Raw genomic sequence first — 24,999 nt, forward strand, 5'->3', positions numbered from 1 at the left:
GTGTGAGGTTTTTGTAATCTACCTGAATTTAGGAAGAGACCATCTACTGGGTTCTTCCCATCTGTAAGCCAATTGCTTTTTTATTTTGCTGTTTTGATCCATGTTGGTTCTTGATGGCTTTTGCCTGAGCAGGTCCAAAGTCTGTTATCTTCAATGTCAGAAGATTATCCATAGTTAGTATTTGAGATGTGTCTGGCTCTTGCTTTTCAACAAGTTCACTGTTACTCTTGCCTTAAAAGAATGTTGGAAATGTCTGCCATCATCCTCATAAGAATAGTGGAAATATGTGCTGTTATTCCATCTGCTGCTCTCAAGAGGGATTAAATTCTGGGAATTGGGCAGTTGACTTCAGACTCTTTCATTTGCATGACTTTTGCAAGGAAGAACAGGAATCTTAATGCTGGAGATCTAAAATAATTACTGCAGAATTTTCCCAAGATCTTGACATTCACACAACTGTAGAACAGTTTGGGTTGGAAGGGACCTTAAAGGTCATCTCATTCCAACCTCCTGTCATGGGAAGGGACACCTACTAGACCAGGTTGCTCCAAGCATCATCCAGCCTAGGCTTGAGCACTTCCAAGGACAGGCCATCCTCAGCTTCTTTGAGCAACCAGCCTCACCATTCTCATCCACATCAGTCGATCAGGATACTTAGTTTGCTTCTCAAAATCCCATGGTGTAAATTGTTTTTCCTTAGGATGTGATACAATAAGACCAAATCAAGTGTGTTTTGTATACTCAGCTGGAAAGGGCTCTGGCTGTCACTGAGGGAGTGGCTGTAACTGCATGCTGGCAGCATGCTGCTGTGCACTGGATGGTGATGCATGATGCTGCTTCAGTCACCATTTCCTGTTCCTTTGGCTCCCAGCATCATGATGGTCCATTTCTGCTGCTAAAGCACCAACACCTGGTGGCCCTTTGGGCCTGGGTAGTGGTGGTGGGCTGCTCACTTTGCTGTATAGTTTTGACCTATTTTTGTACTGCTTCCAAAGCAGAGAGATTTCGAGAGAAATAGATGACTGTAATGGTTTTCTTCAGTGAGTCAAGATCTGGTGGATGGGAAAAGCCACTTTTAAACACAACGGTGTTGATGACTTCAGTTTGGTGGTGACATGACTTCACAAAAACCTTTGAATTTTTCTGTAGAGTTCATAACACTAATGCAATGTGACTTGTGGCTGTTGTTTGTGGTTGTATGGAAGAAAATGCTTTTTCTGTTCAGGATTTCTTATATGTGGTACTTATCCTAAACTGTACTTTCCCAGGGAGGTAGGAAGTGGTGTTCTGTCTCTGGAATGTGAGTGTTAGTGTGTGAAGGAGTTTGGAGAACTTCTTAGAGAACTGTAAAGGGAGGCAATATATTCCCACTGAAGCTGCTAAACAGCAAAAGCTTCTGTGAGCCCAGAGGCACTCACATTTTCTGTAAAGGCTGTTTTTAATCCTTCAGTTTGGAGATGTACAAGGAGTCCTTCTCTCTTGCTAATCAGTGGAATGTCCTTGCCATTAGCTTTCTCTCCTAAAAGCCTTGACTAGCATGTGGTGCTGATCTAGGCTGCTGTCTTCCTCCCCCTTGCCCTGAGGGGTCTCATGAGCATCCGTGTTTGACAAGCTCACCATGTGGGACTGACACAATGCAGCTTTTCTTGCTCTTCAACTTCCCTTAGTGGTAATTTGAAACTTACTTTCTTTCATTACTCTTACTGCATATAATTCTGAAACTGCGTGTTTGGAAGGTTTCTTGGGTGGATGTAGTGGACAGAGGGCCACAGGTAGAATGTGTATGTGTTGCACTGGGAATATTCTTCTTCCCCTTCTTCAAACTCAGCCCTTCAGTTTATCACACAGAATCCGAAAGGATTGTTTTTCTCGTGTTGCTTAACTGAAATAGCAAGAATACAGCATTGCATGGACCCACCTCTCCAACACTTCCAGTGGTAAGAAGTAAGAAGGATCACAGCTCATACCTAGCAGGGGGTTATCTTGTTCCACATTGAAAGGATTATTGGCTAGATAATACACTTTGCATATTTAAGTACTGAGCTGTGAATGAATGTGGTACTAAAACTTAGTTAAGGTCCCAGTTAAGTTCTATTACTCTTCTCAGAAGAATAAGGCTAGATTTTGTTTCACAGAGCTGAGTTTTGCTACAGAGCCCAGGGAAGTCTGATATTTCAATGTGTAACATTTTATTGTTGTGTATTTCAAGAAAAGCTTGTTTAAGCTTCTCAAGTCACTGAGAACTGGTATATTATCTTTTTGGGCTCATCTTTCCAGGAAAAAACCCTGAGCTTTGGTGGATCTGAAGCAAAGGTTACTAGGTTGGAGAGTGCAAAAATAATTGAAGTGACCCTGAAGAGTTTTGTGGGAGTGCTCTCTGACCTTTACAAATTCTCCTGCCTGCAAATGTGTTAGGGAGTCCTGTCCTCTATAGCAGAATTCCAGTGCTAGACTATATATTTTTATAAAGAAACTATCCTTGACTAAAAGACTGAGACAGCAATTTCAGTGGGGGGCACTCTGCTTCCTAGCTTTTGAAAGTAGTCTAAAACTTTCATCTGTTGCTGAAGGATGTGGGATGAGTGCAGAAAATTAAGGAAAAGTACACTTTGCAAGTCACAGTACTGTTGGTCTTAGAGGCTGCTGCAAAATAAAGCAATTTGGATGGTGTCTTAGTTTTCAGTTGAAAGAATCAGTTCTGCAGTCCGAGAATAACTAGCAGACATCTGCTAGTCTTTAAAAAAAATCGATATCCAAATTTTCAAAATTATAATTACTTTGGGAGATACAGTTTTAGATCATGTCAGTCTGACCAAACTGCAATTAATTACTGTAATCCTTCAGGTACCATTTTTTTCTGTTCAAAGTGGAGAGGTGATTTCTGCCACTTACTGCTATAAAAAATAAAAGTGCTTTAGTTAATAATGGCTGTAATTAAGAGCTTGGAAATGTTTTTCAGGCTTGCTTTTTTCCTCATAAACCTGTGTTCATGTTTCCCAAAACACCAATGGTACAAGTGTTGGTGTAGCAGATCGTGCAGCAGCAAATGTTGCACTGAAAAGCTCTATTTGCTTCCAAAACTGCTGAAATGCTGGTTCTCTTATGTCAGATCCCTGAGGTCTAACATCTTAGTGTCAGTGATGTGTTTAAGCTTAGAGTGGTTTTGTGTCTTGTGGCTCTTAAAGCGTGTCTGGCATCTTAAGTATCATTTGAAGCAAAAACTATGAGTCAGGGTTGACTTTCCTGTGGGTGTGACAGCCAGGTGATTTTGTCCTGCCTTTGTGCTCTTCTGCTGTGGAGAGGAGATAGGAGTTCGTATGATTAACTTTTTTCAAGGAACACTTCATTGTGAGAGCTATTCAGGCTGAAAGGAGAATGGGATGGCTTGCACTCAAGAGTTCTTTCCAAAGGAACTCCCCAGGAGGATATAGTGAATATTTTGAAATGATGTATGACTATTGGATGTCATCAGTTTTTCACAGTTGAAAGTATAAATCTTGAGGCTGCTTTGAACCAACCCTTTTATGTACGACTGAAAGAAAATATGTTACTTCTCAAATGGGGAATATGAACATTTCAGTCTGGGGGAGGAAGTGAGTCCTACCATTCTCCTTCAGTTGTATGCATCAAACTAATTTTTCTTCTAAATCTGCTCCTACTTCTTTGTTTTCCCACAGGTGCTTTTTTGCCTTCTTAGTTTGGACAATTGTGGCAGATGCCAGTGCATTCATTATGTTTTTGCAGTGTCTACATAAGTGCTGCTACTCTTGTGCTTTTGTTCTGTTAATACACCATAGTGTCTAAGGTACCTGTTCATTTTTTGGTAATTAGGTATCATCACTCTTGTGATTCAGATTCTAAAATTTCCTGTCAGTTGTGTCAATTTGTTTATTACAGTGGAAAAGAGTTGACAGTATTTTAGTTTCAAAAGTTTAGACTCTTCTCTGTTAAATGCATGACATTGGTAGTAAATTGACACTCCTTTTCTTTCTCCTTTCAGCCAGATAATGAAATCTCTTCAGACTGCAATCATGTAAGTATTGCTATGTTTATTCACTCTCTAACTATGGCATTTGCACCTCCTATCCCTTGTGAACCTGAGGTATTTTGCATAGTTTGGTACTTGCAAAGGCTATTAATCAAGACACATTTGGGTTTCTGTACTGGCCTTTGGAGGAAGACTACAAGGTGACTTCTTTAACCCAGTATAACCACATTGGTCTTAATGGAGACTTCAGAGTGGAACATTTTTAAGAACTTTATAAACTGTACTTCTGTATCAGGAGAGGATAGCAGACGTCTTTCCTGTTTTATAATTGGGGGGTGGTTCTCATGAGTTAGTGGGAGCAATGTGATGTGTTCCTTCTGGGAAAGATGTGAGCAGTGCTGAATTTAAACTCTTAATTTCAGCTGTTGACACCTTCTGTATTACTTTCACAGCTGCTAAATTCTTAGACTCGTTTGGAAAATGCTGTGGGGGTGTGATATTTAGAGGCAGTTTGAGACACTTGGCTGGCTTTAGAACAGATTTCCTCTCAGCACTGTGTTTAACAGTGAGCAAACTATTAGCCAGTTTTTGGGCTGTCAAGCTGACTCTTCAAATCCCAAGACTCTCAAAAAAAAAAAGATAAAATTCATTGCTGAGGTTGGTATTAGGTTTCTTTTGGTTTTTCTCATTTCTATTCTGTCAGCGTACACCATATCAAGATCCTTAATTGCTTGGTTAGCCCTGAACACAGACAGACAAGTGCATGCCTCAGTGACAGTCTTGATTTTGGATGCTTGAGAAGCTGTATTTTGTTTTATTATTGGAAGATATATTCCAGAGATGAAGCCTGGTCATGCTGTACAACCAGTAATTTCCAACTGTGTTTATAAATTAACCTTTAGCACTGCCTGACTTGGTTGGCAGCTGTAATTCTCTGTTGTACTGGGTTGGATCAGATGAAGGGCACAACATGTTTCTGTTTAAGTCTTTTTGAAAAAGAGAAAACTCCAGTAATTAAAATGTATCTTCCTGACATTTAAATGTGCCAGCAAAAATTACCTGAATGATGAAGAAATTGAGAATTTTAGAAGTCAGAGTTGGATCTTTCTTCTGCTGGATTAAGTCATGGCATCTCTTCTTCAAATGTTGGGTGGATGTGGATTATGGAAGCCATTCACAAATAAGAACTGTGGGCTAAGTCTCATTTTCCCAGGCAGAAATTGAAGGGAGGTGATAAAAAACTAGACCACAGAGAGATTTTCTCTTGTTCAAATGTTTTCTTTGCCTCTCTCTTCAATACAATTGCTGAAAAATACTGCCTAGTGCTAAAATCAGGAGTTTTAAGCTGCAAGTTTAACCTTCTGTTTGTGGGAAGGTTCATTTGGAGAGCATCTTATTTTGACACTCTCCAAAGTGTGAGTTTACAAATGCAGAGATGTGTTCTCATCTTGTGTCCTCATTCTTGTACTTCCAGTTCTGTCTGGGAGAGACCTGCAGCACTGTTTGCAAGGACAGGTTCCCCATTTATTCACTTTCACCTACTAAAACTCATGTTTACAATTTACTCCGTCTGTAACACCATAGTTTACCATCACCTTCTTTTTTAACTTTTCACAGCTCCAAAACATAAGAGCTATGGAAGGTGGTGCAGTTATGCTTATTCTGATTTTGGTTCTCTCTCTGTGCTTCCACCCTCCTGGAGAGAGTGTGAAACTTGTGTAGAGTATGTGATTGTTTTCCCAGTGTTTTGTGTACAATTGAAATGTCAAAGTAAAAGTTTGACCAAATTTTGTCTTTTTGATAGTGATTAGTCATGAAGACAGTCTTTAAAATAAATTTTTACAACTTCTTAATATTTTAAGTTGATGAAAAACGTTAAATTGCAACTTAAGTTCCTGGAAAAACAGATGAGCTAATAGAGCAATCAGGCAGCACTTCAGTTATTAGTTTGTTGAGGTTTCCTGACCCTACCCTGTATTTTTACTTTATGGTACCTCAAGAGGACATCTGGGATGTGTGTACGTATCTACAGGGTGTGACTTGCCCAAGACTGATTCTTCCACAACGATCCTGTGCATTGAGGCTCCTTCATGAGCTCATTGCTGGCTCCTGGAAGAGGAGTCGTTGTTTCAGAGGCATTTTTGCAGTCTAAGTTCTCATGTATTGTTTTCCTTAGCAAGAGTCAGCCTCCTGTAGATGTGAAATATATCTGCATCCAAAAAGTTGTCTGGTCTCAGCCCTCACAGAAGGATCAAGCTGCTTTGTCTCTGCCTTTTTTGCTAGGTTTTGATAAGGTTTTCAGCATGCTATCTGCTCGTATTGAGGATTTCATTTGTTCAGTTCACTTGCATCAGGCAGACACACCATGGCACACAAAGATGTGGTGGGCTAAAGGTGTTGCTAAGTATGCAGCAGGTAGGAAGTTAAAGCTTTCATTGTTTTATCCTCTCACTTATGAAATACTCTTCATTTGTTATTTTTGCTTTTAATGAATCAGCTCATGAGCTTGCAGAGATTTGACAGCCTGAATTTGTTCAGCATGAGAAAATTATTGGAGAAATGAAAGGACAAAGGTGTTGTCAAGGAGACTTATTATTGATCATTTCACTGTAGAAGGATGATGATAGAGATTGGGTATAAATGATGTTTCATTGTTTTCTGAAGCAAAATATTTGTTATTCTCCATGGAAAACTCTTAAACTCCCTTTCTACAAATGCTTTCTCTATAGCTCTTGTGGAACTACAAGCTGAACCTGACTACAGATCCAAAGTTTGAATCCGTGGCCAGAGAAGTCTGCAAGTCCACTATTGCTGAGGTAAGCCAGGAGGAAGGCATGGCTGCTCTTGTGGCACTGAGGCTTTTCTGTTTCTTTGTGAATTAATAGCTAATTCACTAATTAATAGTGAATTAATGTGTGAATAATGATTTGGGTAAGCTCTAGTATCATATACCTAATTTGTACCTGCAATTAATTCAATGTGCTGAACTAGCAACCCACCAGCTCCTACCAGACCTCTTGTCAGAAATGGGTTGTAAATTGGATTTGTCCCCTCTTTATCATGTGTTTGACATTTATAAGTGTGTTGTTGGAGCAGGGCTTCTGCTAAATTTAACATAAGGCTGGTTTTGGAATGTGTCTTGCTAGCAGAAGGGGTAAGCACACAGACTCAAATGATAATCAACTTGAGGGTTTTTTCCAAGTTTTAAAGGGTAGTTACTCCAAGGAGATCATGTTAGGAACTTCTTTTTAGGTTGCACTAGGAGTTAGTGCTCGGTGTCTCAGGCGTCCACTCACCTCAGTACAGCTTCAAAGATGACTTGATCAATCATTTCTTTCTTTGTGCTCGGGCTCAAGCTCTTGAAGCTATGTGCTTATGCAGGAGATAGCTGAGCTGAGGTCTCTTCCCCTGTTTGTGGTGGTTTTCAGCTAGACTTCAGGGAAGCAGTGGAAGCTTCAGGCAAGTTCTCTGCAGCTGTACAAACTTCAGCTGCCTTAATTCAGTCACTAAACCATACTCTTAAAAACATGGTTTGTATATCCACCAATATAATGTGACCTAGCCTTAAACTTGCCTTTTAAACAAACGTTTAGTCTGCTCTAGTGTAAGTTGTTTAGTGTAAGGAAAGATCAAAAAAATACTTATTAGAAGGAGGCTAGAAGCTTAAACAGTGGAGGACAGCTTGCATCAAAGGATTGCGTTGTAGTTGGAGTTTGGTACCTCCCAAGAGCAAACACTGCCAAATCTGTTGAATCCCACCTTTTTCCGATCATAGAAAGGATTATGTTTTTCTGGTTTATGTCATATGGCTGCTGCAGAATTTTTACAACCAAGGCATTCTTGAAAATGCTCTTTTAATAGTCTGTTTAATTACCATTTTTATACAGTGGCAGTCTGGCATTGCTGTGAACGGTGCCCTGTAAATCTGGGATATTACATTTAAAAGCAGTGGGAAGAATATACATAATTTCAGAATTTTGCCATTTGGTGAGTGGTTTTTAGTTAAAAAAAGGTTAAATAAGGAACAATAATCTCATGTTTGATCTTCTGGTGTTTAATACTAAGGCAGGTGCATAAACCATTCCTCTAATATTTTTTAAAGGTACTTCTATAAAACTCTTTAAAACAGATATATAGTGGGCATATACTCCTCCCATACAACATCAACCTGATCATATTTTCGTTAAATTGCTACTAACAGGTTTAGGTGCCTTTTTGGATGAATTAGCTCTGTTTAAAATACTGCTTTGCACTCAGAACAAAATACAACTAGAAGAGCAATTCCTAGAAAAAGTTATTTGGGAAATGGTGACTGACCCAACTGGGTATGGGTATGTTCTGAAAAGTGCACCGTTAATTTTATCAGCTAAATACAGTTTTAAATTCCAATTTATTTTCTTCTCAGCTGTTGTGGCTTTTATAAGTTCTGGCAAGAGCTTTAACCTATAATTATAGTTGGCTACCAGATAACAGTGGTTGCTTCAGAAGTGGCCTGGCATTAACATGTTCACTTGGTCTTTTCTGCAGTTCAGTTGCTTGGGCCATGGAGCTCTGGAGCTGTTTCCAAAGCCAGACTCTTCCAAAAACAGCATGTTGCTGTTGTGTGCTGGTTTGGCTCACACTACTTGAGCTGAAGCAGGGCCAAACCAAAGATGCAGCTTTCTCAGAGAGCACTTGCTCAACTCTGTCCTGTTCACCCTGCAAGGACCCCATGTGTTTTCACTTTAAAATGTATTTTACACCTTATCTGTAACAATTACATTGACTTTAGTAACTGTTTTTCTAGTAACTATTTAGATTAAATATAAACTGTTTCACCAGTCCACATCTGCCTTCAAATTATGATGTTTAAAATGTTGAATGTTTTATTAGTCACACAGAAAGTAATGGTCTCGTAAGCTGAGGCAGAGATCAGTTTTATTCATCTAGTCTGACCTGTGTGAATCTGTCACAGAGTGCCCTGAGTTATTCGTGTTTGAATTAGAATAGATCTTCCTAGAGACAGCTCTCCATTTTTTAAAATTTCCAATATAAATATTCCAACTTGGTATTTGAGAACTGATAAAATGGTTTCCTGCCTGTTCCCTTAGCACTGCCCTTGCTTGTTATCTGAAACTGCCAGAATTATTGATTGCCATAGATCTTCCTTGAGATTGATGAGCCCTTCAGTATTTTTACAGGGACAAATCTTTGATGCAATCAAGTCAGCCCATGTATCTATTCCTTGCAAACCTGTCAGCACTGAACTTCAGTGTCTGCCTGCCAGAGGTTCTTTCTGCAGCACTATGACTGCAGTTTTCAGCACACTCCTGAGCAGGGGCCACCAGAGTTGGACAAATATTTCAGTGTTGGCTTGCCAGGGTTAAAGAGTTGTGTAGTCTCAGTGCACCTTGGAGCAAGGCATTGCACTGCTCCTATTGAATGATTCCTCCAGGGATCCTCCTTAACTGATAAGTAACCATGTTTTCCCTTTTTTTAGGAAAGACACTGTCAAAGCTGCCTGCATCTTTTATTTCCAGAGGTGGTGGGTTTGGCCTGTCTGCTTCCCTGAGCAGCACAGGCCGTGATTTATACTGGGGACCTGTCTGTTCTTGTACTCTGCTTTTCCAATCTCTTCACAGCTTTCAGCTTTGGTTAGCTGTGATTTTTACTTTTTTTAGACCACTGAATAAAATGGTTTTAGTACCAACAATCAGTTAATGCAAGAGCCTCATAGAAAAGAATTTGATGAGAATTTTAGTTTATAGTATTTTTCATCTCCTAGCAAGTTATAAACAGTTCCATAAATAGTGTTGACTTTTGAATCAGTTTCACTTCTGGCCAAAATCTTATATTGTATGAGGTCAGATGGCTAATGGGGGTCTAAGTATGATTTAGAGATGTTGTAATATGCTCAGCTTTCTAAATAAAGGTTTGTCAAACTAGCATTTTTCCTACAAGTCTACTTGATTGCAGGGGTTCAGTGTAATTATAAAAGAGACTATTATTGAGCAATAGAATTTATAATCCTCAAGGTCGCTGTGTTTGCTTTTTTTGGATGCTGGCACACATGAGATTTCTCATTTCTGAAATATTTTCAATTATTCTGACTTACTGGAAATCAAACTAAAGCCTAGAGGGTTTCTTTGCTAGCAGATTTTGAAGCTACAGATTCAAGTTTCTTAGAGGATTTTCTTATAAGGTTAAATTCATAAGCTGCAGCCACTGTAATTTTCCTTTTTTTTTTTTTTTTTTTTTTAACAGATAAAGGAGTGTGCAGATGAACCAGTTGGTAAGGGGTTCTTGGTGTCATGTTTGGTGGATCACAGAGGCAACATCACTGAGTACCAGTGCCATCAGTACATCACTAAAATGACAGCCATTATCTTCAGCGATTATCGGTTGATCTGTGGCTTCATGGATGACTGCAAAGCTGACATCAATCTCCTGAAATGTGGCAGCATTCGACCTGGAGAAAAGGTATCTGGAGAACATGTAGATTGCCACTAGACTCGTAAAAGTCATTCACTTCAGGAAACTGATGTGGAGGCTCTGCAATAGTGTTACTGTCTTACTTGCAACTGAGAAAATACATGGTGTGTCTCATCTGTCTGAAAAGGGTGGTGTCTTGATTGTTTGCAGTTCCTGTTTAATAAATGTGCATTCATTTTTCTGTGAGGAAGTGCTGTGCAGAGACTTTCATTTGTCTTTCCACACCCCACTACAGATGATGTGGCAGGTAGTTGTCTCTTTGATGAGGCCCTCTAGAGCTTGATACACTATACTGAATCCAAACAATAAATTTAAGCAGGGCTATTGCTTGACTTATTTCACATTGTGGTTGGGCCTTACAGAAAGGTTATCAAGGTGATGATGCCTGTGCTATAACCCTTTCTGCTTTCTCAGGCTGTAGTTGATTGACTGGATCAACAGCTTTTATCTGTTTGCTTCTCCTTTCCTCTGCCCCTACGAAATCAGTTGAAGGGCACAGGGCATGTCGCGTCACATTTTAGTACCATTATCAGTACTGTCCTGGTTTTACTAAATCAGTGTTCTTTTGCCTATGAGACTTATGCAGAGTTTGATGCAAAGAGCAGTTTATACTGACTAGATGTGAAATTATTTTCAAGGGACTGTCTTTCCCTGTCTACTTCAGCATAGCTAATGCAGGCAGCACATGTGTAGTGCTGCAGGAATGAGTGACTTTTTCTATGATAAGTTTTTATGTTTAGGGATAAAGTTATAATTAACTTATCAACTTTTTACAGTGGCTTTTTTATTATGTCTTTAATGCTTATAACAATTAGTCTCATAAATGAGCTATTAATGAAGGGGTTTGCAATAAGATACACATTTTTTGGTTAAACAAAGAAGCTTTCCTAGTTGTTTGAGTTATTCACAGCTATTAGCAGCTAGTGTGTTAAATTTAAGTTCTAGTGTATTCCAGAAGACTTAGCTGAGCCACAGAAAGCACAAAAATAAAGACTCATTTCTGGAAACAAGAACAAAAGCAACCTCAGAAGCAGCAGGAACTTGGGTGCACTCTAGGTTCAGACTGGTAACAACTGAGTAACTTGATTTCTTCATAAAAGTAAAGGCTTTTTTCTAATACTGGGCTGAAAGATCTCATGAAATGAGAAATTGCTTTTAGCAATCAGTATACAACTAGAAGTGTAACATGAATCTAGTGTGTCAGGAGTCTGCATATTACCTGTGGCTTCACCAAATCTAAATAAATTGAAATACTTATGGTAGCACTGAAGGGATACAGCAGAAGGGATTTTGTAAGCACAAACCAAATCTCAAATGGTGGGCGTGAAGCCAGTGTGGGTAACTGTGCACAACTCACCACAGTGCTCAGTTCAGGCAGGTGAAGGGGGAGGATGGCCAGGGTGGCTGAGGTCACAAGGCACCAGAAAAAGGAAAACTTTGGGTCACTAAATTTCTGTGGGCTAGCAAAGTGATCACTAACCAAACTTCTATATGGCTCATGCATATTCCTGTCTCTCTTGGTACCCAACCTGGAATATTGTGCCTTGGTTTGAAAAAGCATTGCAGCCTGTCATATATCTTTTGTTATGCTGTCATCCTTGGCACTTGGAGCAATTGAAGTACTCTATACTGCTATGGAAACAGCTATAAATGGCTATGCAAGCATGTCTTTTGTTGGTGTTCTGTTCTATCCCTTTGCTGCTTCAGAGAAATCTAATTTGCTTCCATCAGATGCTGGTTAAGGTTTTATTTCCATGCTGTAGCTTCTGAGAGTTACCTATAGAGAAACAGTCATTACCCTTTTGTATGACTGAAGGTAACTGAATTTAATAAATAGGACCTGAACACTTGAGAAGGAGGATGGGGGAAAAGATTCTCTCTCTTTTTTTTTTATGGAAATAAGCACAGCTAGACCATGAACTCTATCTACATCAGGCAGCTAGGTTATTGTAGTGTGATAGCTTCACCAGAGTAATTGGGATAAACTGGCATTTTTAACTGTGAAAGGCACTTAGGTTGATAAGCTGGAATTACCTTGCCCTTGAAGCTTCTCTGCTGTGTAACCATCTTCCTTTTCTATACTTGCTTTTTTTGTTTAAACTTGCTTGATACTTCCTAATTGATTTCTGTTCTGAGTTTGTTGCTTCTGATGTGTTGGTTTCTGTGCTTTCTTTACACACATTTCTAGTTGTGTTTCTGCTCTCTAAGAGCAATGAAGATCAGTTAAGAAGTCTTGATCTGACCCTAGACTTCATTTTGTAACAGAAAGGCTGTAGATGTGTCATTTGAAAGCATTAAGTTTTCTTGACATACCTGGCGGGGGGTGGAGGGGTGGGGGAAGGGTATGGCTTCATCTTTTCCCAGCTAGTGGAGAAACATTTAATAGTAGTTTCAGTCACCTCTCCATTTGGCTGTTGTATTTCATAATGAATTTGGTCTCCTGGTATTTTAAAGTTGCTTTATCTTCATGCAATGGGGATCTAATTTGAAATTGAAATGAATAATTGCAGTGGAGCTTTTCTTTTTCAGCTGCCAATTGAAATGAGCTACTTTCCCAATCCTGGGAAAGGACCAGGATTGTATCAAACTCTAGTGGGCATTTGCCAGGGTGCTATTTAGTCATGATGTAGTTGATTATTTGCCATAATAAAGGCTACATAAGTGTCAGTTGCACCTCTCTTGTAGTACTTTGTTAGATAACAATATTTTTCCTAAAGGAAGACACCTTAGGAGACCATTGCTTACTTGTTTTTGGTTTTTGCCTCTAAGTGCTTTGAGTACAGTTGCTCTCTCTCCTTAGTTTCACAAAAGTACTGGACACAGAAGAAACTGAGTCTAAATTCGGAAGAGGTAACATTCAGCTCAGTCTTTGTTTACTCAGTGTAGTGGTATAGCAGCGTACTATCATCTGAACTACAGGGAATTAGCTAATCCAGAGACATCCCAGCATCCCTGGTTAGCCAGGTGGAATGCTGAAGTGGAGCTCCCAGTAGATCTCTTGGGTGGTTTTCCATAGCCTGGCTGCTTTTGCTTCAGTGGGTTGGCACAATTGTCCAGTGCAGGGTGCTGTGCTGATGAGACAGGTTCTAGTTTACTCTCCGGCCTGCTGCTGATTTTTACTCTTCATTCTCTTCTGGTCACTTTTCTAGTTTCTATCTGCAAGGCTGCAGCTGGAACAGATGTGTATTTGAGGCATGTCAGGTTTCAGACAGGATAAAATCCTTTCTGGGAAACTTCTGAAAAATGGCAAAAAATCCTCAGCAGTTGCAGAATCTAAATTATACTGAGGGGAAAGTGGAATCTCTAATGGAAAATGAATAGTAAACCCAATGTTTTTAAAATTCTGTTTTGGCCTAAAGCTGGATGCCTGGAGTTTGAATTTTAGTTATAGGAATTCAAATCTCCCAGTGTTGTGCTGAAGGGGATTTGCTTGGGCACATACATTTAGAACTGAATTTCATTCCTCTGTGGCTCAAAGTGCTGTGGGACAGTACTAGAAAGCTGCTTGTATCTTTTGTGGATCTAGTTATATCCTTTCATAAAGCTATGAAGAGTTTCAGGGCTCTCCAGCCTAGATAATTATCTGGTATGTTTTATAGATATTTGCAACTTTCATGTACAATCCTATATTTGATATTGGTGGTGAAGCTGTGTTGCAAGAACCACGTGTTTTTTAGATTTAATCTCTTGTATTTCAGTGTATTGCTCTAGAAAAATGAGGCCTAGAATTTGTCAACAGGCAGCAGTTTTGCAGGAGTCCTGACTTCTGGAGTGAATTTGGAGGTTTTCAACTCTACAGTGAAGGTTTTCTGAGAATGGGTCCTGGATAGAGGAAAATGGTTTTAGGATTCATTCCACAGCAGAGCTGCAGCAGATGCTTCACCCTTTACACACCAGGCAGCTGGGAGGGCTCATGCTGTGGGATGATGACCTTTGGTGCCTCTGAAGCTGAGCTGACTGCTCAGGACTGCTGGCACATGGAATGCAGGTGGGAACAGGCATCTCTTGAGGTGGAGAGCTGGGTAGTGATGCAGGTGCAACCAACGTGTGTCAAAGTTGTCCTGCCATCCTTGGGACGAGCCTTGATTGCCAGCTGCTTTAGGGTGGTTGAGTGCAGCTGTACACACATTTGTTTTCCTTTCCAGTCTGCAGTGAATGATTGTACAATATTAAATACAGTAGGTGTTACCCTATAATTAAAGCTTGAAGTGATATTTCTCTAAACCATGTTGGTAGAGTCCCATGCTCTGTTTGGCAGTAGTGTGGGTGTCTTTCTGCACTTTTGAGGAAATGAAGAGTCAGGCTGTCCTTAAAATTGCTTAACTAGTCAGCACTAGCACTCCAGGGACCTGATCTGCCTGAAAATTAACCCCAGGTTAGGCCAGTAAATCTTACAGTGTCATCAGTGGGCACAGGAACCTTAAGGGTGCTGCAAGGAGGTGTGTAAAAGCTTGATGGTTGGAGGTAAGGGCATGTTTCAGGGGCCAGATGGGTTAGTTTGTGTGTGTTTCTATTGAGTCTGACATGTTTTAAAATTACTCTGACACAGGCCAGAGAGTAGCCAGCCCTTCAGGATGATCTACCCAAATGTGAAAACTCTATTATCAAAGTAATGCAATAGATGAGCCATTTCGTGTTGTGTCCCTAAAGTGTAACAACATTCAGCATCCAGCATATGGAAACCTGCTTTCCAGATTTTCTATTAAAAATAGGTTTATTTACATATATAATATGACTCTGACCAGGAATCTAAACCCACACTGCAATATAAACCAGGAAACTTCTGATTTTCTTAGCAGGAAAAGCTTGCCTTCTGCCCTTCTTGCTAGCTTGCAAAGGAAAGCTGCAGATGAGTGAAAGTAACCTTGATCTGCCTTGCCTCCCAGCTGCAACTTCACTTAGGCAGGAGCAAAAATGTGCCACAGGAGCTCAAAATGGTTGTTTTCAATCATTCACACTTGACATCTTCTCAGTTGTAGTTACTACCTGGGACTGACCATGAAAGTTTGCAGAACCGTGTTTGTGTTTCATGTGGTTATGGATAAATGGCAATTTTAAGTGATGTGGCAAACTTACTTCTGAGTACTATTCCTCAGAATCCAGATTTGAGGATCAGTCCTAAAGGGACTGTTGATATATATTTCTTCAAATACACCTGCTCAGCATATGAAATTGGTCAGTTCTCACTCAAAGAAAGGAGCAAACCAAAATAAGGAATTTTGGAGAGGTTTGTGTTTTAGGTTTTCTGCTTGCCTTTTTTTTTTTTTTTTTTTTTAAAGGGAAAAAACTGCTTTTAGCCTTTTAAGACAGATGATATTTCTGGGTTGTGTTTACAAGTTAACAAGTAATCAACCAATTCTGCTTGTGCTCCAAGTGTAGCAGAACTAAGACAGGAATCAAAGGCTGCCTGTGTAAGCAGACACGTCAGAACGAAAGGACTGGGGAGAGTTGCGTGGCTTTGCGTAATCATGGCCATGTTTTCTGGAGACTGCTCTCTTACTCATGCTCCTGTAGCAGCAGTGGATGATCTGCTTGACAGAGCAAGCTGAAGGGATGGCTCCTAAATGGTGCCTGCAAATGCCAGGCTGGGTGATTCAGCTCACTGTGAGCATGCATGCCTTATTGCATACTCAGACAGTGTAAGTTTAGTGGCAATATCCTCTTGCAGCAGAGCAACATAAATTTAGGTGGCCTTCACATGAAAAACTTGCAGCAGCCTTGAGAAATCTGTACCAGTAGAGTCCTTTAGAGGAACCAGACCTCCTACAGAGGTATGGAGGGGCAGGGCTCTCTTTCTAAACACATAATGAGGATATAGGAAGCTATATGGAGCTTTGCTGAGCTTTGCTCTACCTCTTCCAGGTTTTTGAACAAAACACGGGCTCTGTGTTAATTGGCAGTTGCTGCTCACAGTCCAATATTGTCTCCAGGCCTGCAGGACAGTGGATGTGGTGCACAGCACTGGTCCAGAACTGCTTTGTCAGAGACCTCTATCTACTCTTGAATGCTTTGCTTTTTTTATTCTCTTAGTGGAGGAATTGAGAAGTCTAGATTGGTCAAAGCTCCTTTTTTACATCACGAATTTTCACCACCCAAACTGAAGGTTTGTCTTGGCATGGCAAAACTATGATTTTTCTCTCCCCATGCATTTTCTTAATGTGATGCTGTTCCTTGCTGTTGCCATGGTGCCAAGAAAGCTGTGTCAGATTAAGGATAATTTGGCTGTTTTGGTAAACTGCTCTGAGCAGTGTGACTAAGTAGTGATAATCTCATTAAGTCGCATTAAAACAAGCCCAGAGCATTGGAGGTGAGGATTTCATGGTGACCATCAGTGGGATGGTGATGTATGAAGTGTGGTTAGTACAGGTCTTAATTGTTGCCTCCTTTGAATTTAAATGTGGTTTATGCTGAATGTTGGGAAGTCTATGTGTAGACAGTTTGTTGCTTAATTAATGTGGTACTTAGCCAGAATCACAGCTTACTTGATTATGTAAAAGCTTGGTTACAGATGTCGTGTTCTCCCATAGGATGCTCACTCACAAGGAGAGGTGGTGGCATGCCTGGAAAAAGGCCTGGTAAAGGAGGCAGAGGAGACTGATTCTCGAATCCAGGTTTCTGATCAGTGTAAGAAAGCAATTCTTCGTGTAGCTGAGCTCTCTTCTGATGACTTCCACCTGGACCGGCATCTCTACTTTGCATGCCGAGATGACAGAGAGCGATTCTGTGAAAATGTGAGTGCTTTCCTTTTCCTTTCTCTCTACAGTAATCTATAAAAAAACCCCAAAACCTTTCTGGAAGAAGCAGTAGAAGGGAACTGTAGACTGGAGCCTGAGTGATACTGTGTAATACTGAAACCAGACACCCTGTAACTGTCATTTTGCAGTAATTCCAGCATTAAATTCATTCACCCAACAAACATGCATTATTTCCAATGGGTTCATGAACTAAATTGGTATAAATGGTTTAAGGGGCATGAGAGCTGGTGTGACAGGGAGTGGGGGAGGAAAGGCAGAGGTAAGTGACCACTCCTTTCTACAGCTGTCAGCTGTTGCACAAAGTAAGCCTGGTCTGACTGTACTTGTAGCACTTTTTATGCCTAGCATGAGCTGCATTGTTCAGTCTCAGTTAGCTTGTATTAGCTGAGAATTGTTACACTGAAAGGGCGATGAACATGACCAGATTTTTTTTTAATGCAATAAAGTTCAAAGGATTTTTATTGCATAGAAGCTATTGCTGTCATTTGAAATACTAACTTGAATATATTATTGGTTTAAAAAATTTTCCTCAGGTGTAGTTTAGCCTGCTTATCTAATGTTACAAGTATTATCTTTAAGGGTAAATGTTACTGTTCTGTTTCACAGACTCAGGCTGGGGAAGGCCGAGTATACAAGTGCCTCTTTAATCACAAGTTTGAAGAATCAATGAGTGAAAAGGTAAGTATCATAGTGAGACAAATCCTTACTGCAGAAATAATCAGATCACTCCTCAGTCCAGGCTGCATTATTCTTTTCCAGTGTTAAGGAAAATGTCATCTTCCTAGCCAGATAATCAGCTAGTTTAACAAATGCTTTTACTTTGATATTTTTTGTGTTTCAAGTTTCAGTCTTTCAAGTAAAGGATTTAAATAAATCAAAGCTTTTGGGTGGGTAATTTGGAGAGGTAAGACATGGAGCTCAAGTGGTAGCATTGTCATTGACTGTTTAAAGTAGCAGTCACAGCATGCTGGGGTAAGCCTTGGATAAATGGTGTTCTAATTGTACAGATTAAAAACAAAAAGAAGCTGTGTTTCTTTCACTTGTGTTTTTAAGGCTGTTTTGAAGCATCACATTCTGTGTGGGAAGGATGTATGGTTCAATGACTGAACAGAAGTTTTCCTTCTGGTTTTCTTGAAGACATGGTTTTTAACAACAGCAAAATAAGTTGTTCTCGAAAGCTAGATCTGAAAAGTCTGTGTTGGTGTAGGTGCTTTGTTAAGGCAGCAATGCCTTCAGTGTTTTTGGAAGCAGCATCATAGTGTTTGGGATTATATAGAATTGTAATCTGTCGGAAAGGATGTGAAGATGAGTATCTGTATCTCCTCAAAGATGTGCTGAAAGAGCCTGACTCAGAGTGCTGAAGGAATCAGATTAATTTTTTTGTTGATTGCATTAGTTGTCTGACAGCTTGGTTCCAATTAACAAATTCAAATCTGAACAAGGGATCTCTGAGGGCTTTAAACAAAGCTCTGTTTTGTAGAAGTGTGTTACTGAAATGAACTCCTGCTGTTGCTTAACCTCTGTTTAGTTATACAGGGACACTGATAGTTTTTGAAGGGTGTTTTCCACGATCAGCTGACTGAGGTATGAATGTAAGATGTAGAGAGGTTACACCAAGCTGCAGCAGATAACTTTGTAGAGAGAGAGAGGGGTGGATGCTCTGAGGACGCAGTTTGCAGAGCAGAAGGAACATTAAATGTAGTTCTCACTCTTGTAGCTGCCAAGGTTGGACCATCTGCAGTCACTGGTTTTGTAGAAGCTGTTACCCAGCAAAGAGTCCCTCCTTGCTGAAGGTGTCGGCTGCTGCATACACATGTAGCCAGCAATAGCTGCTGGTGGGTGGCTTGCTTTGTGTTATCCAAAACTGCCTCCTGGGCTGTATCCAGCCTTTCCCTGCTTCAGGTGATGAGGTATCCGCAAGCCTGTATCTCCCTGTGTCCAGAGCTGTAAATTTGTCTAGTCCTAGGGTCTGGGACTGCATAGAAGCATGAAAGATGGAGTAGGAATATCTTGGAGTAGGGCTTTCCAGGTCCTCAAGTAGGTGTGGGAAGTAGGGGGCAAAGTCAAAAACCTGATGTAAGAAATTGGGGAGTGGCTTCTAGGACTTTCCTGTTCCTTGTGCCGAGATTGCTCTCTCTTCTCCCTACTCTAGATATTCACTGTTTTCCTTCCTTTCAAGTGGGCCGGTGTGGGAATAGACAAATTTGCTCGAGCTATTCTGAGCTGTTAGAATAGCTGCCCTCAGATTTAATTTTCACATAACTTAAACCAAAAGCTATGAAGTGTAGCAGTGCTTTTACAGGTCCTTTTTTGGATGAAATTTAGAGGGTTGTTCTTTCAGCTGCTGGGTTCAGGTGCATCCTCGTGAACCTCACCAGTAGTGGGAAATGGCTAGAAATTCCCACGGTTAGACTGTTTTATCTGCTGTCATCTGCTCAGCGCGTTGCGGAATAAACCCAAGAAATGAATTATTTTGTAAATGCAACTGGAAACAAGTTATTTCTTGAGGGCATGGGGTGAGCATGTACCACAGCTGGGATAAATGTCAGCAACTGCTCCTAGTTACCACGAATGAGTCACTCTCTTCACAAAAAGCTGGATGAATGTGCAGTTCTGAGAACTGCTCCACGGAGCGCTGCTCCCTTTGAAACCCCTGATATATTGACCTTGGTGTGCGTTGTTAACTGTGTGGTTTCTATGAGACAAATGAAATTTAGCTGCAGTCCAGCTTAAATGCCTGAATTTAAAAGCTTCGGTTGTTTTCTGAGATGCAACTTGAAAACTTGACAGCAGCAGGTCCAGCTCTCTGCCACCAGCGCACAGAAGCTCATTCCACCATCCCAATGTGTCTCCCGCAGTGTCGTGATGCTCTGACAACCCGCCAGAAGCTCATTGCCCAAGACTACAAAGTCAGCTACTCGCTGGCCAAGTCCTGTAAAAGCGACCTGAAGAAATACCGCTGCAACGTGGAGAACCTGCCCCGCTCTCGGGAAGCCCGGCTTTCCTATCTGCTGATGTGCTTAGAGTCTGCTGTGCACAGAGGTAAGTGGAATTCAAGACTTGCTGGGACCTTGATTTTAAACAAAGAGGCCTTCAGCTTCAATATGTATTTACAGTCCCCTTTCTCCTCTTTCCAAACTTTGTTTCCATGGCACATTTCCTCATCATGGTGCTTTCATCGCTGTTGTTTTGGTGATCAGAATAGCTGAGTAAACCCCCTCTGCCATTGACTCCTTTTGTGCAGACAAGAAGTTTAAAATGCAAAATAGCAAATCCCACTTGGACTGCTGATTTGTAGTTGCAAATCCTTCTATTCACTGTGAATTGAAGCAGCTCTTTTCCTCCATTGTGTAGTTAGCATTAAATATGCTACAAGGTTAAAACACAGAATACTGAACCTGTTTATCCTCACTCAGGGAAAACCAGAGATACTCAGTTGTCTGCCTGTTGTAGATAATGTCTTTTCTTACAGTTCAGTAGCTTGAGTAAATGCCTTAATTTCTCTGACTCTGGTTTTTCCCTATATAGAAAGAAATTAAGTGTGAGAATTTTATTTTTGGTCATTTAAGTTAATGTATGCTGGAGGTGTCCTGACACCAGCTGCTGTCTCCAAAGGCATTAGAAGGCTCAATGCAGCTGGACCATGCTAAAAGTTCTCTGTGAAATTGCCGTAGTGTGAAACAATGTGTTACATCCTCTAGATCTGCACTGGAGAAATGCTTGTTTTCCCTCTTGGCATGCAACTGGGTTGTTTGAGTTTGAGCAGCAGGGCTGCATGCTGCAGTGCCTCTGGCATGGGATGGAAAGGCTGCCATAATTCCACAAGCACTCTGCATTTGTGAGTTTGAATAACTCATTGCTTCTGATTGATGTGGAAATGATGTGCCCTGTTTCTAGAAAAGTTGTGGTTTTGGGTGTTTTTTTTCACTTCTCCCTGCAGTAAGGCAGGTGGTTTCCTGAATTGCATGCAGAAAACTGCTGCTCAGCTATTCAATTTCATGGTGGAACAGGCTCTGCAGTGTCTCGTGTATGAGGCATAGCCCAGGAGGAACACTGATTATTCCACACAGCACCATGTGCATGTGTTACAATGCCTGGCAGCCCCTGTTGGAGTGTCCTCTGTTCCATGGGATGTTGTGCACATATAAATAGGTTGTGATGGGGACTGCAGGAAAGCTTATAGCAGATCTAAGCATTTACTACAACAAGATTTCTGTGCAACTGCAGTGGTTTGTTGGACACTTCAGAAACACTCTTGTTTAAGTCTGACTTTTGGCTTCCTGAGCATTTATGTGCTGTTGCCCTAGAGAACATTTTCAATAGAGAAAATGTTTAACCTGCTGTCCAAACAAATTCCTCTCCCAGTTATATACCAAGCTGGTGAACCTACCAAAGGTGACTACTGCAGTGGATAAAGGAGCCCTTGAGCATATGGGGAAAAGCTGACTTGTGCTACAGAACTGTGAATCCATTAGTGCTTTCAGCTGTTCTTCAGAAGCAACTCCTGTAATGTGAAATCCAAAATCAGATTCTCCTATCTTTCAGGCATTCTTTTTTTTAAAAAACTGTGTTAAATACACAGACTGGCTATATTTTACAGGGTTGTTTAAATGACAGGAGCTACCACAACCACTGGTTTATTCCCCAGCATGAATGCTCCAGCACATTTGTCTTAGTCTGGTGTTGTTCAGAGTGTGAACATTGTCTCTGCTCTTCCAACACGCTGGTAGCACAGGTCAAGAAGGGCTCTTCTAAACATTGAAACTAAATCACATCATCTTCTCTTGCTCAGGTCGACAAGTGAGCAGTGAGTGCCAGGGTGAAATGCTGGATTACCGGCGCATGCTGATGGAAGACTTCTCTCTGAGCCCAGAAATCATCCTGAGCTGCCGCGGGGAGATCGAGCACCACTGCTCCGGCCTCCATCGGAAGGGCCGCACCCTGCACTGCCTGATGAAAGTCGTCCGGGGCGAGAAGGGAAACCTGGGGCTCAGCTGTCAGCAGGCAGTAAGGAGCTTTTCTGTCACTTCCCTTACAGTTTGCTCAGTTGGTAGAAGCACTGATTTGTCTGTCAGCGTTTTGCCTTGCGATGGAGGTTCTGCTGAAGTCATCCTGGCTCTGCTGGGTGTCACTGAGGGCTGGAAGCAGTTGTGTAATTGCCATGCTGTGAACTTGGTGTGTAGCAGCAAGGGTGCATCAGTAAGGGTGATGTTTTTCCCTTCAAAAAATACATTTTGGATTGTTGCGCTCTGGGTTTTTTATTGGATCTTCTGTAGTTCTTTTCCACCAGCTTTGAAGTCATGGAGTCCTCTCCGGGGTGCAAGATGTGGGGAAACTTGCCTTTTATAATTCTGAAACATTCCTTGTCCATCCCTTTACTCCCTTTTCTCCCCGTTTCCCTTGTGCCCTGTCCTTGGAAATGTACAAAACTTTTCAAAGCACCTTCCCACTCAGTTTTACTTTTGTTATTTAATTCAGCTTTAATGATGTAAATGGAACTTTGGGGACAGGGAGGTACAGCAGACTGCTGTTTCTTGATGTACTTGCAGCTAGTGAAGGAAATGTCATTTTCCTCTTTGCAAATTACTCCTGTAAAATAGAATATTTTCTTTTGTCTTTTTTAAACTCCATTTTGGCCTAAATGCATCCTGCTTATCATTTCTTTAAGTTGAAAACAGTTTAATTTTTGTTTAAACTCATTAGTGTATTTTAATATGAAATAACATTTTGGTACTTAATACTTGGTTTTACTGACCCTTGAGCCCAAAAAAGTAACATCAATGATAAAAATGGCAAGGGAGTGTTAGTACTGATGTAGCAATTAGGGGGGATGTGTGCTCTTGACTTATTTTAATAAACAGAACCACCATTCTGTACATTTTTGTTTTAAACGTAGCTTAAAACTTGATCCTCAAATGATGCCAGTTTGTGTATATTACCAAGATAAATTAATAGCTGTTAAATTTTTGTAAGTCATAGGGTGTTTTTGTGATGAAGCTTATTTCTGCATAAATACCAGGTGTACTGGTGCAGCAGCTGTACAGTTTGAGTCATTGCTGCGGGGATCTGTAGTGCATGACTTAGGCTTTGCAGCCTTTGTGTGAAAAAATGAATATTTGTTTCTGTTTAAATATGAAATTGAAACTGCTGCTTCAGAATTTCATTATTTGCAAATATTCCTAAGATAATTTAATATTGAAAATAACTTTTAGATCGTGTCATGCATGTTCAGAACAAGTCATAAGTCAAAACAGGAAGCCCCCAAAAGTGATACAGGATTTCAAACTTCCAGAGGAAAATATCTTTAGAAATTTAGGGCAAACTTGGATGTTTTTTAGTTCTCTTATACTTAAGCTACTGTTTTATTTTTTACAGTAAGATGATGCAATAGTAAATAGGATTATCCATGAGTCCCCTTCAAGTTAATGTGTTTTGTTCTCTGGGCAAAGGACAGGAGAAAGCAAATTAAGTGTTGATTTTATACCTACATTTAGCTTGTCTGGATTTTTATGGGCAAGAGGAAATTGATGGTTGCAAGAACAGGATAAACATTCCAATGTTCAGAGTTTCTGAAGACTGATACAGAGCTACTATATAGCTGCCTGCAACTTTTGAAGTACTAAATAATTTATTGTTCTTATTTTTTGTATTTGAATGGTAATGGTTGTCTCAGCTGTCTTTGGCTTTGTTATGTTTTGACTTAATGTGTTAGAATAAGCTTTCTGCTTTTACCTTTAAAGGTAGATAAATTATCTTTGCAAGGAAGAGAATATTGTGTGAAACTGTAACAGATAATGTACAATTTGGGCTAGAGACTTCAACTGACTATCACATGAGGTTGGTTCATATGGCAAGCCCTGAAGAAGGGAAGTTAGATATCCATCCTTCAGAGTAAGCTGGGGCCATTTCAGTTCTTTTTGGGTACCTAGAGAGCACCTTTGGTGTGTGGTTCTGGTGTGGTTCTTGATGGTGGAGCAGTTGTCTGTGGTGCCCCTACATTTTCACCTGCAGTAGGAGAGGATAACAGCATAGCTGCTCTGGGATGGTCCCAGCACAGCTTGCTGCAGTGGTTTGGGTGCATCTCCAGATCTTGTCTTTTCTATAGAGTCAAAAGTTTGACTCCATAGAGTCAAAAACTCACATTCTTGTGCTTTTAGCAGAATTATTAGCTAATGCTAATATAACACCTTGATTTCTTGGCTAACTCAAAGCAATAGGTGTTGTCCTGAAATTCTTCCTTGCAGAATCTCTATGACCAGACACACCTGCCTAGAAAGTTTGCCAGAGGCAATTGTAAGGGGAAACATCTGTTTTGGAGCTGGTTTTTCTTACTGTCCTGTCTGTGAAGGTTTGCTCTGATTCTGCTTGTCCTATGAAAGGAAGACATTAGCCCATCTGCCATAAACAATATAAAGAATCCTAAAACAACAAAACACAACCAAAGAACCTCCATTTCATTTTCCTGCAAGAGCATTGACCTTCCCTGCAGGTGGATTATGAGTGATTGTTTGTATTTAAAATATTGAACAAAATGCACTCTTAGACGTTCTCAAACCCCAGTATTTTGAGTTCCATTTCTGCCAGCTCTACTGGCAGGATATAGCATCTCTGGTGTTGCTGGATGGAAGCAATATTTTATATTAGATCTGTTCATAAATCATTTTTCAAATATGTGGCTTCTATGTTTCCTGGGTCTTACCTTTGGGGTTTTTTTGGTTAAGACCTTTGAGTGTATATAACTTAAATCCCTGCTTAAAGGGCATTTATTTCTTGCCTCCAACTTCT

General features: G+C 40.5%; 1 protein-coding gene across 1 annotated transcript in view; it reads left to right on the forward strand.

Annotated features, from left to right (window-relative positions):
• GLG1 (golgi glycoprotein 1) overlaps nucleotides 1-24,999 on the forward strand; it is an 82,703-nt gene that overhangs the window by 34,167 nt on the left and 23,537 nt on the right. Inside the window, exons 2-8 of the mRNA XM_021541087.2 lie at nucleotides 4,001-4,033; nucleotides 6,718-6,804; nucleotides 10,232-10,447; nucleotides 16,987-17,190; nucleotides 17,821-17,892; nucleotides 20,073-20,256; nucleotides 22,007-22,221. Of these exons, the coding sequence (XP_021396762.1) occupies nucleotides 4,001-4,033; nucleotides 6,718-6,804; nucleotides 10,232-10,447; nucleotides 16,987-17,190; nucleotides 17,821-17,892; nucleotides 20,073-20,256; nucleotides 22,007-22,221 (1,011 nt within the window). The remainder of the gene's footprint in view (nucleotides 1-4,000; nucleotides 4,034-6,717; nucleotides 6,805-10,231; nucleotides 10,448-16,986; nucleotides 17,191-17,820; nucleotides 17,893-20,072; nucleotides 20,257-22,006; nucleotides 22,222-24,999) is intronic.

Source organism: Lonchura striata, chromosome 13, assembly GCF_046129695.1.
Source record: "Lonchura striata isolate bLonStr1 chromosome 13, bLonStr1.mat, whole genome shotgun sequence".
Taxonomy (NCBI): Eukaryota; Metazoa; Chordata; class Aves; order Passeriformes; family Estrildidae; genus Lonchura; species Lonchura striata.